Source organism: Babylonia areolata, chromosome 2, assembly GCF_041734735.1.
Source record: "Babylonia areolata isolate BAREFJ2019XMU chromosome 2, ASM4173473v1, whole genome shotgun sequence".
NCBI classification, from domain to species: domain Eukaryota; kingdom Metazoa; phylum Mollusca; class Gastropoda; order Neogastropoda; family Buccinidae; genus Babylonia; species Babylonia areolata.
Genome location: NC_134877.1, coordinates 44,170,976 through 44,183,475, shown reverse-complemented (window position 1 = coordinate 44,183,475; position 12,500 = coordinate 44,170,976). Strand labels below are relative to the sequence as shown.

Here is a 12,500-nt window from a genome sequence, read left to right as displayed (position 1 = left end):
TGCTTCATAATGTTGTTGTTGGTTGTTTTTTTTTGTGTGTTTTTTTTTGGTTTGTTTGTTTGTTTGTTTGTTTTTTGGGTTTTTTTTTAATTTTCAATTTTGATTATAGATGTATATTTAACATAAGTACTTAAATACATAAATTAAGTACATAAATAGAATAATAAAGAGTACATGATAAATGAAACATAAGGCATGACGACATACATAATAGTGGAAATAGGTACTGCAACTCAGGTATATGTCATTTGAATATATCCTATAAAAAAAAAAAAATTGAAAAATCAAAATTAAAAAAACTCCACAAAAAAAACAACACCCAAGCAAACAAACAAATAAAACGTACAATTCCACCCAAAGTAAATCATTTCCATATAGCATTACGCAGTGTTTAATTTATTCACCCAAAAAACAAAACATTTTAAAAAGCATCATGGAGATTTACATGTTTGAGTATCTTGACTGTTAATAAGCGTCTCATATATTGTTTTCAAGCAAAGGTAAATATGGTAGCCATTTTGTCTTGAAACTGTGTATTTTACATGTGATTATTGCATTATATTCTTCTATTTTGTATCTTGAGGGTTTTTTGTTGTTGTTTTTTTTATTTCTAAATTTTGCGACTAGCTGGCTAAAATGTACCTGAGTACTATAGGTCTTCTATTACTGACCCAAGCCCCTCAAAGCCCAAGTGTCGCATCATTGTAATTTACAGCATTGTTACTTTTTCAAACAACAAAGCATCATCAATAATGCTTCAGGTGTCCATTACATCAGCAGGTGGACTTTTCACTGTATTGGTTATGATATTTTGGTCATTTTTTTATATTCATAACTACCTGTCCATAATTACCTGTCTTGCATAATATATGTCGCTAACGGCTTGAATAATCCAGACGACTAAATTAAAAAAAAAAAAAAAAAGCAATAAGTCATGTCCCGAAGTTGTAGTGAATGTGTGTTAGATAGTTTAGAGTTCATGACAAAATTTGACTCCAGTCATAGGTATACGTCTCGAGTAACTGAAGAGATCGCGGAGTTTTTCATGTACACTTCCATACTGCACTGTCTTTCTTTTTTTTTTTTTTTTACCAATCTCTTTCTTGTACTTTACATGCAAACAGCAGAAGCGTTGTTTGTTTTGTTGTTGTTGTTTTTGTTGTTGTTGTTGTTCGTTTGTTTGTTTTTTGTTTTGTTTTGTTTTTCAAGACTGCGTTTATTTGAGAATCATTTATTGACTCCATTGAAGAGTTCCTTCGTACCTGATGAATCTTCGGGAAAAAACAAACAAACAAAAACAAAAAAACCCTTCCCCAGAAAAAGTCTCTCCAAAGCTTCCAACACTGTTCTGACTGATGGCCTGGTTGTTGTGTTTCCCGGCCACGACGGCTTCCATGGAGTCATAACGACAGATGCCCGACCGAACGATTATGTTCTGGTGTGAATTATCAGAACATTGTAATAGCAATAAAAACAAAGAACGTATAGTTATGTCCGATGATACGGCAACATGCTTTGGGGTTATTTTTTGCAGTGAGAGTCATTTGGATGTAGTACCACAATATATGACAGGTGAAACGATTTACCAGCTGCCAGATACAAATGATTTTTTTCAGTGATTTCAGTCCGAATTCATTACACACAGCCATACACCCCAACCCTCCCAACCCCAACACGCACGCACGCACACACGCACGCATGTACACACAGAGAGGGCCTACGCACGCGCACACATACACACTACATCAAGATGGCGATGACAACGCACGGCTAGTTAACTGCGTTCAACAGATACTGCAAAAACGACACGTTGCAGACGCTAAAAAAAAAAAAGCCCTAAACGTACATGCCAGAAGTTGGGAACTGAAAAAAAAACAGAAAGAGAAACCACCAGCTCTAACAACAACGTAGAAATCAGTGCTACCGAGGACATCGAAACGTGGTGTAGAGAGGGGATTGACTGTGGTCAAGGCAATCAAAAAAGATACTGCACAGTTACTTGCTCGGACTGTCGCAAACGCTTACATTGAGTATGAAGCAAACTGCCATTATACCAACTGAGACAGACTCACAGGCACACACAAGTTTCAAGTTTCAAGTTTTAATTATCCTTTCACTCCTATTGGAGTATGGAGGATTACTGCAAAATAATATTTTCGTGCCCAGAACAAACATTTCCAAATACACAACAATGTCACATAAAAGTTGAGAAACGACGTGAATGCGTGTATTTTGCGAGTAAAATTATGAGTAAGTACGTATAAATATAGGCATATGTATATATGTGCTTGTGTAATTGTGTGATCATGTGTGTGCATGTTGAAATATGCAGTGTTTACACGATATTGCAAACGTGTCTTTTCTCTGAAGATACGCACCAATGTTACGAATTTTACTCATTTGCAAATATTATTTGCACTGAATTTGTATCGTATAATTTCGAAAAAAAATCATGGGTCTTATCTATTCACACACACACACACGTGCGACAGCACACACACACACACACACACACACACACACACACACACACACACCACGTACTCGCAAATGTAGCAAATGTTTTGTGGGGGGAAAAGCGGGCAGGGAAGAGGGAGGGGCATTGTCGGCGGAGGGGACGTTACGTGATACAAGGGGGGCGGAGGGAGGGGGCATTTCAGGGTGGGGGGGAGGACATTTCAGAACGAGGCTAAATCGCAAAAAGGGGGACATTTTGGCCGCTGAAAATGTCTGCAGGGGACATTATGAACGGCGAGAAAGTCCCCGGGGGATATTTCCAGTGGTCGCAATTATCCTCCTGGGACTTTCCCAGGTGGGGAGGGCTCAATCTGGAATACTACACCGTTAACAATGAACATTCCGTTATTTTGAAATAAATCTGCAGGGATCAGCGAGGCGTGCCAGAAGGCAAGATGGGCACAGCACTTTCAGGAACTGTTAAACAGAGCATCACCAGACATACCACCGGCTTACCACCTTTTGAATGTGGATATGAGCCCACCCTCCAAGTCAGAAATCTCCAGAGTGACCAAGTCCTTAAAAAAATGGGAAAGCAGCAGGCCCAGATGGCATACCACCAGAAGCGATAAAGGCAAACATCCCAACATCCACAGAGATGCTTCACCCATTGTTCAGAAAGTATGGGAGCAAGAGCAAGTGCCAAAAGAGTGGAAAAATGGTTATCTAGTCAAACTACCGAAGAAAGGGGACCTCTCTTCTTGCAACAACTGGAGAGATGTCATGCTGTTAACCGTCCCAAGCAAGATCCAAACCACAATCATGCTGAACAGACTGAAAAACGTCCTGGATCAAAGACTGCGGCAAGAACAAGCAGGCTTCCGCCGAGACAAGTCATGCACTGATCACATCGCCACTTTCGCGAATTATTATTGAACAGTCAAGGGAATGGCAATCCCCTCTCTACACAACCTTTGTCGACTTTGAAAAAGCCTTCGACAGTGTAGACAGAAAGGTCCTGGAATTGATGCACCACTACGGCGTACCACCAAAATTCATCTCCGTCATCCAGCAGCTATACGAAGACTCGACCTACCAAGTCATCCCCAATGGGAAACTGACAGACCCTTTCATGGTGCAGACAGGCGTTTGGCAGGGCTGTCTGCTGTGACCTACGGTCTTCCTCCTCGTCGTGGACTGGATCATGAAGAAGACCATCGAAAATGGAGGGACAGGAATCCAGTGGACTCTCACCAAACAAAAGACCTGGAATTCGCAGACGATGTATGCCTCCTCTCACACAGACACCAAGATGCCCAAGAAAAACTAAACAGACTGTCTGAAGAAGCTGAGAAATCGGGTCTCAAGATTAGGAAGACAGACTTCACGACAGTAAACAAGAGGCAGGATCAGCTTCATCTCAGAGGTGGAAACATCAGTGAGGCAGAGAGGTTTGTCTAACTTGGCAGCGTAGTAAGCAAGGACAGAGAGGCGGATGAAGACATCAAGAGCCGCATCAACAAAGCGAGGCATGCCTTCAACACCCTGCGGCAATTTAGAACTCCACATCTCTTTCCACTCACAAATAACTGAGAATCTTTAACATCAATGTTAAAGCAGTCCTCTTGTACGGCTCTGAAACATGGCGAGCAACCACGACGAGCACCAACAAACTACAGGCCTTCGTCAATAGATGCCTGCGCCATATTTCAAACATCAGATGGCCAGAGACCATATCAAACGCCTGCCTCTGGAATAGAACAAACCTGGTGCCCATCAGTGAGGAGATCAGGAGGAGAAAATGGGGCGGGATTGGCCACACCCTGCGAAAGCCTCAAGAGGACACCACAAGACAGACACTAGAATGGAACCCCCAAGGAAAGAGGAGAGTAGGCAGACCAAAGCAGACCTGGAGAAGAAGCACGGAGGATGAGAAGAAGGCAGCTTGATGGACATAGACCCGGCTGAAGAGGACAGACCAAAACCGAGTCCGCTGGGGGAGTGCTGTTGCAGCCCTATACGCCACAAGGAGTCCAGAAGTTTTTGGGTTTTTTTTAACATACACATACAGGGTTACACTCTCCACGTCCCCCTTCCTTGCCATATCAAGGCAATAATCAATGTATCAGTGATGATGATAATGACCCGCAATGGAGTCCTGTGTATTCATACACTTGTATTGTTTGACGAAAAATCGAGCATTAAAATAGTAAATAAAAAAAGAAGAAGAAGAAGAAAAGAGAGAAAAAAAGAATCAAATGGATATTAGTTTCAATCCAGGATCCGTCTCAGCCACACACACACACACACACACACACACACACACACACACAAAAGTGAACAGTCACCATCGTTCTGAATGAGTGCTGAGTGAGCAGTGGTTGGCATAACGTAGGAAGCACGGCACAGGAGGTTCACTACACTAACTGAAGTAGTAAATAGTGGTTCAAAATTGGTTGCAGGGCGTACCGAAAGTGGACTAAAAGAAAGACAATAAAATTATTTTCTTCTGATGTCCAGCACACATGTCACCGTTCTGTTGTTTCGCAGCTGGCTCAGATGTTATCGCGGGAGCTTGAAAGAAGAAAAAAGACATCAAAAAGATAAACAGTTTTCTTTGTTCATAAAGCCTACGAAATTTTTTGCTTGAAACTATATACGTATGAAATATGTAAGAATGAAAACTAAAAAAAAAAAAGCACACACACAAAGCCAAAGAAAAACAAGAACAAAAACAAAACTTTCCCATTCTCACAGTTGAGCTACAATGCATGCATGCGCGCGCGCATGTGTGTGTGTGTGTGTGTGTGTGTGTGTGTGTGTGTGTGTGTGTGTGTGTGTGTAAGTGAGTTAGAATTAAAAAGGGAAATGTATTTTCACATGTATAAAACGCATACATTTTCAAGCTACTAATTTCATGCGTTTCATGAAACCTGCGAAACTGAAGGAAGATGAACCAGCCTTTTTTGCTTTCATCAATGGTTTATTTGTCTTTTTTCAATTTTCCTCGAAAACGTCTGCGCCAACAGCGAAATATTAGATCTGTGACATGTGTGTTGGGCATGTTAGGAAAAATGTGGAGGTGTAGTGTCTCTGAAAGTTTGTAGCCTACTCACCACAAACCTGCCTTTTGGAACCAAAAAAAGTTCGTATATCATCAGTGAATGGACAGTTTCCATTCTTTTCAATCAGCCAATTTGACATCAGATAATTGCAACCATTGTTGTTTCTGCTACACTCCGCTTACATGCGCGCGTGAGTGTGTAGGGTGGAGGGGGGGAGTTGTGCGTGTGTATGCGTGTGTGTGTGTGTGTGCGTGAGTGCGTGCACGAGCGCGTGTGTGTGTGTGTGTGTGAGAGAGAGAGAGAGAGAGTGAGTGGGTGTGTGTGTGTGGGGGGGGGGGTTGATTAGTTTTTTTAGCAACATTATAGCTTTCTGAAATGCATATGTAAGACTCTGTGTGTGTGTGTGTGTGCGTGTGTGTGTGTGTGTGTGTGTGTGTGTGTGTGTGTGTGTGTGTGTGTGTAAGAGCGCGCGCGCGTGTGTGTGTCGTGTGGGATGTGGGCGGTTGTGTGTTTGACCGAGAAACAGATGAGCTTCACCCCTTTTCTCTGATTTTCAACGCAGCGTCAGCACGATCTTGATTTATATCTGGTAGTTTATGGTTCATGTCCGATGTCCGTTCTGTATAAAAACTGCAGTGGGCCAGTTAGTTGTCGTGCTGCCCCTTCGCTTACTGCCACTACGTTGTCGTGCGAACAACTGCTGTGAGTATTGGAAAACAGTGGTTCTGTCCACTTTTTTTGGTTTCGTTTCTATGTTTCCTGGGGAGTTTCGGGTGTTTCAGGTTCCCGTGTGCGAGTGAGGCTTTTTTCCACAGAAGCTATTTTGATTTTGGAAAGTCTAAACCTTGCTTGCTCTTCAACAATTTTTCCGTTTTAGTTATCCATAAAGTTAATCTTTTGTTCGCTAACCAAGGACACGTCTCTATAATTTCAGGCAGATCCATATTTTTTCCCTTCTTCTTCTTGGTGTTATTAAAGAGTGACCATTGGTGAAAGCACCCATAAATCGAACAGAGCAGTTTGCAGTCGGAAGACTTTACCCCCAGCCGTATCCTCTGGATGGTCTAGAATTGGAGTCCCGTTAATCATCATTGAACCTGCCGAGGGTTTCGTTTTCAGTCCCGAATTGTGGCTGTGAAGAGTGCGAGTTTGACGCCAGGGGTGTCATTCAGAAATCCAAGAAGTCCTGAAAGTCCTAATGGAAGTCAGTTGGCCTTTCTCTCTCCCAGTGTCGTTGTCTTCACTCTGGCACTCTCGCTGCGTGTTTACTGGCAAACCTCGGCTTCTGTTTCTGTCCCTTCCTGTCCCACTGTGGCTTTGCTATATGCTTCTGCTACCAACATAATTGCGTTTGCTTGGGTTTTTACCCAGCAGTTCTGTCTTATCTGTATCCAGGTTGTATGTGAAGACACCACCATCTATCTTTTGAGTTTGTCATAGACTGAAACGGCCTTCTTTGGATCTTTATAGGATGCTTTAAACTCGTCCATTAGTCCCCTCCGGATATTTCTGTCTGTGAAAAAGACTTCTGAGATATCAGTCTTCTGGCATGTGCTTCGCTTTCTGTCGCTGTATTGTTTCAGTTTTTGAGCATATTTGATAAGCATTTATTTCCCATGGAAAGCATGCAGTTTGGCAACAATGGCTGCCCCTACCCGATGTGCCCGTTCGGGAACAATGTACGAGGTGAAGTTTAAGATGCTTTTGATTACCTTTTGAACATCACAGGTCTTCTCTTGCTGATGTTTCGGGGTGTTGTGAAACAATATTTTGTCGCCTGCTTTGATTTTCTTGGTAGTCGATCCTTTCTGCTTGCTCCTTCAGTTCAGTCTTTCTGTTTTCTTCTTCCAGAACATCGACGTCGTTGCCCAGTGTAAGTATCATCGCGTACTGTGTCCATCAAATGTTTCATTCCAACTTGTGCTCAGCTTCGATTCAATTGTGTTCAGTTTCACTTCCATCGTGTTGTTACTCACTGAGCGTCTGTTACCTGTCTTGGTGCGAACAGAGATATTCTGCCATGCTTGACATTCGTTGCTGATGTCGGGAATGTCGTCACTAATGCTAACTGGTTTGTTTGCCTTGAGAGATCGGTCCTGTGTTTGTCTTCACGTCGCCCGCCCTGTGCAGCATTGTGGCAACAGCTAAGAACACGAGAAAGAAAGCCGTTCTGCACGAGCACACGCGCAATATTTTGATTCGCATGGTGGATTTCATTCTTGCACGTCTTGTCATGAAAGAAGTGGAAATAAAGCCAGAAACAGCAACGTACTGTCCCGAGACTTTGTGGGCAGGATGGCATGACATTAATCTATCTTCTTGCGGATTGAATAAATCTAATGTAAACTTATCAAAGCGAAATCCCGAATTTTGGTCAAACGTCGAAGATTGTGCGACTTGTTGTGATGGGAACTCTCAACTATCGAGAGAGAGGAAGATTCAAGATTCAAGATTCAAATGGTTTAATGACTTAAGCAACATGCTCATATCACCGTGGAAAACACGCTCCCCCCCTCTCCCACCCCTTCGAACGTTCCCTCCCTCCTACACTTGAGAGAGAGGGAGAGAGAGGGAGAGAGAAATCAAGGTGATAGTGTCTTCGTTTTCCATAAAGAAGGGGAAGAGATGTAAAACAAAACAAAAATCAATCTTGGCATAACTTTCAACGTTAACTGATTTGCTGGTATATGCTGAAAGGTGGGGTGTAAGGGTGGTATGGTAGGTTTAAAGATCCCTCGTCAAGGGTATTGTTAGCCATTTTGTTCCTCCAAAGGGGAGGTTAGCATGCATATCATGCGACATGTGCTTCACACTGCAGAATACCCACAAGGCTTGTCACCTGCTTGTGGCTGCCGAGTAGAGAGAAGCATTCTAGGCTGGGCAAAAAGAACCCCCCGCTCCCCTTAGTTCGTCAGAGAACTGTCTCTTCTTAATGTGTCTTTCGAAACCTAACATTATCATCTAATAGAGTAAAAAGAAAAAAAGAAAAAAAAGAGAATTTTGAATAAAATAATAGCCAAATTCGTTTCTCTAAAGTGGAGAAGAAAAAAAAACCAGACGCGGCCTCTGCTGGCCAGTATCAACGGAAGACAATCCACAGAAGACTAACAGGAACTGTCTGGTGTTAGCCAGACCCACTAGCACAACCTGTACGCCCCGTCAGGTTTTTGTTGCTACACAGTCCCACTAGCACAAACTGTACGCCCCATCAGGTTTTTTGTTGCTACACAGTCCCACTAGCACAAACTGTACGCCCCATCAGGGTTTTTGTTGCTACACAGTCCCACTAGCACAAACTGTACGCCCCATCAGGGTTTTTGTTGCTACACAGTCCCACTAGCACAAACTGTACGCCCCATCAGGGTTTTTGTTGCTACACAGTCCCACTAGCACAAACTGTACGCCCCATCAGGTTTTTTGTTGCTACACAGTCCCACTAGCACAAACTGTACGCTCCATCAGGTTTTTTGCTACACAGTCCCAGTCCCACTAGCACAAACTGTACGCCCCATCAAGGTTTTTGTTGCTACACAGTCCCACTATAACAAACTGTACGCCCCATCAAGGTTTTTTGTTGCTACACAGTCCCACTAACACAAACTGTACGCCCCATCAGGTTTTTTGTTGCTACACAGTCCCACTATAACAAACTGTACGCCCCATCAAGGTTTTTGTTGCTACACAGTCCCACTAGCACAAACTGTACGCCCCATCAAGGTTTTTGTTGCTACACAGTCCCACTAGCACAAACTGTACGCCCCATCAAGGTTTTTGTTGCTACACAGTCCCACTATAACAAACTGTACGCCCCATCAGGGTTTTTGTTGCTACACAGTCTAGTCCCACTAGCACAAACTGGACGCCCCCCCACAAACCTGAAGGGCTCGTCGGATGACGCAGGATATTGCTAAAATAGAGTGTATGATAACTCCAGGTCCTAATGTCTTTGTTTTCCACAAGGAAGGGGGAAGAAGCATCAACGTGGTGAAAACTTTCAACCACAAACACCGATTTGCGCCTGGGGGAGGGAGCAAAGGTGGGGACTTGAGTTTTAGAGAGAATTATCGCTGATGCTCAAGTTTTCAGAATACATACATACATACACTTCAAGAATGTTTACACGAAAGTCTGCTTGAAAGAAGTTAGTTTTTAGAGTTTGTTTAAAATGATTGGAATTTAATCTGCTTCCTCAGACTAGCATGCTGTGAACTCCAAATGGTAGTACATTTTATGCCTTCACGAATTAAGAAAACAAACACTTTAAAATAAACTCCATGATTATATTTGAGTTGTATTGTGAAAGGTTGCGTTTAGATAACTGAATATGATGTTTATGCGTGTACTCCCTATGGGCAACTGGTATCAGAAATGAGACGAAGGAGTAGCATTTTAACAAATGATTTAAAAATAAAATAACAGGCTTCTTAACAATAGCATCACAAACTACGGTGACTACGTCTGCGAAGATAATTGTTCAATTTCAGTCACCACTGTGTGAAATGATCATGACTTATCCTCTGTCCTCTCCCCCACTTCCGCTTATCTTGCTTTTCTTCTCCCAGGCAATGCCACTCATAGCCTGCCTTACCTCTCTTCAATTTCAGGCTCACTATGAAACGGGAAATACCCACACTAACAGCGACCTTGATTTTGTTGATGATGACCAGCAGCACTTTTGCCCAACAAGCTGAAGTTGTAAACACGACACTGGGGCACATTCAGGGATTGAGGAAATCTGTCCTGGGGAAGGAGGTGGACGTCTATTACGGCATCCCCTATGCCAAGCCCCCGCTGGGAAAACTTCGCTTCAAACGTCCAGAACCTGCTGAGCCATGGTCGGACATCATGTCTACAGTCACCAAACCCAACACCTGCTTCCAGACCATCAACACGGTTTTTGGCACGTTCCCCGGGGTGTCAATGTGGAACCCTGTCACCCCCATGAGTGAGGACTGTCTCTACCTCAATGTCTGGGTTCCCAGAGGGTTCGGGTCGGAGCCACCGAGAGCTGCCATGGTATGGATCCATGGAGGCAGTTCCAACGCAGGTTCTTCCACGCTGGAAATGTACGATGGTTCCAAGCTGGCCGCGACTCAGAACGTGATCGTGGCGACCATTAACTACCGCCTGGGTCCTCTAGGGTTTCTCTACACCGGCACCGTGGATGCTCCAGGAAATCAGGGTCTGCTGGATCAATCGCTGGCCTTGAAGTGGGTCCATGCTAACGTTGAGAGATTTGGAGGTCGGCAGACCAGCATCACCATTTTTGGGGAAAGCGCGGGGTCATTCAGTGTTGGTCTCCACTTGTTGTCCCCTTTATCCAGGAACTACTTCACTCGCGCCATAATGCAGAGCGGCTCTCCAGCTATGGAGAAATTCTTCATTTCACACTCTGAAACCATCGGAAAAGCGCAAAAGCTATCAGCCATGTTCGGGTGTTCAACGATGCAGTGCATGCAACAAGTTGACGCCAGGAACTTGACTGATGCTCAGTGGGCATTGCTGACCGGAGACGTCATCGACGTTCCTGTACCACCAGTGATCGACAATTACTTCGTCACAGCACATCCCACGACACTGTTGGCTGAAGGCGCCGCGAAGGACACGGAGCTTCTGATCGGAGTCAACAAGGATGAAGGCATGTACTTTCTAGCATTTGCCTTCGCCCCGCTTTTCCACTGGGAGACACCAGCTGCCATTCCCAACGATCAGCTACAGGTAACACTGAAAGAGGTTTTGCCACTGGCATGGCTTAGCTGTGGTTTTTTGTAACAGTGCAGTTTAGTTCAGTTACTCAAGGAGGTGTCACTGCTTTCGGACAAATCCATAAACGCTACACCACATCTGCTAAGCAGATGCCTGACCAGCAGCGTAACCCAACACACCTAGTCAGGCCTTGAGATAACATGTGTTGATTTAAAAAAAACAAAAAACAAAAACGTGCAGGATCTTTGTCAATGTATAAAAATGGAAGCGTTGATACGAATACGAATATAAGTGTACAATTGTGTGCAGTTGTGTGTATGAGTGAGTGAGTGAGTATGCAAGTGTGCGTGCGTGCGTGCGTGCGTGCGTGCGTGCGTGTGTGTGTGTGTGTGTGTGTGTGTGTGTGTGCGTGTGTTGCGTTGTGTGTGTGTGTGAGAGAGAGAGAGAGAGAGAGAGAGTGTGTGTGTGTGTGTGTGTGTGTGTGTGTGTGTGTGTGTGTTTTCCAATTTCAGTGTCTATTTATAAAGTTTGGTATTATATCAAATAACCGAGTGAAGTTTCATTGAAAGAAAAACAATTTAAAGACAAATACACTAAGCAGTGATATTAAGTGAGTCTATGATCTTCAGAACGAGTTCCAAACAACTAAAATAGTAAACGAAATGAACTGTTCAAGAAAGATTTGAAAAGAATCGTGCATTAGCAATGGGCTGCAGGAAATTGTCGACACTGGAGATGAATTCAGGTATGGGAATGGGGGGTCGGGGGGAGAGGCTTTAATATATAATAATTCAGTATGTGAACGAATGCTTTATTAGCTCTACATATGCACTACACAATTACGACATAATTAGTCTGAAGAAAGTCGTCTGCTGTCTACAGATCAAAGAAATAATGTGCCAACTGCAGAAACCATTTTGCCAATGGTTTCCAAAGAAAGCACACAGTTTCTTTATTTCTTGTGATACGCTGTCAATTGTAAAATTAGAACAAACAAATTAAAGTAAACGTTCATCTGTAGGGAAAGGGGATGTTTTAAATCAACAGCTAGATTTTGCTGTAGATGCTGTAAGTAGCCGGGGGGAGGCGGGGAGGGGGTGGGGGGGGCGTAAGTGTAAGGGTGGTGTTGTGGGTTTAAAAAAATCACTCATCAAGGCTAATGTTAGCCATTAAATTTGTTCCTCCAAAGGGTAGGACTGGTTAGCATGCACATCATCATGCAAGAGAGAGAAACCAATCATGACTGCATCGTGTGAACCTGAAATAATAATA

General features: G+C 43.5%; 2 protein-coding genes across 3 annotated transcripts in view; one reads left to right on the top strand and one right to left on the bottom strand.

Annotated features, from left to right (window-relative positions):
- The window catches only part of LOC143301719 (uncharacterized), a 26,024-nt gene that overhangs the window by 9,183 nt on the left and 4,341 nt on the right, over nucleotides 1-12,500 (bottom strand). The gene's annotated exons all lie outside the window — the stretch shown is intronic.
- The window catches only part of LOC143279458 (acetylcholinesterase-like), a 3,240-nt gene continuing 439 nt past the window's right edge, over nucleotides 9,700-12,500 (top strand). Inside the window, exon 1 of the mRNA XM_076583502.1 lies at nucleotides 9,700-11,240. Coding sequence (XP_076439617.1) covers nucleotides 10,134-11,240 — 1,107 coding nt within the window. The 5' untranslated portion in view covers nucleotides 9,700-10,133. The remainder of the gene's footprint in view (nucleotides 11,241-12,500) is intronic.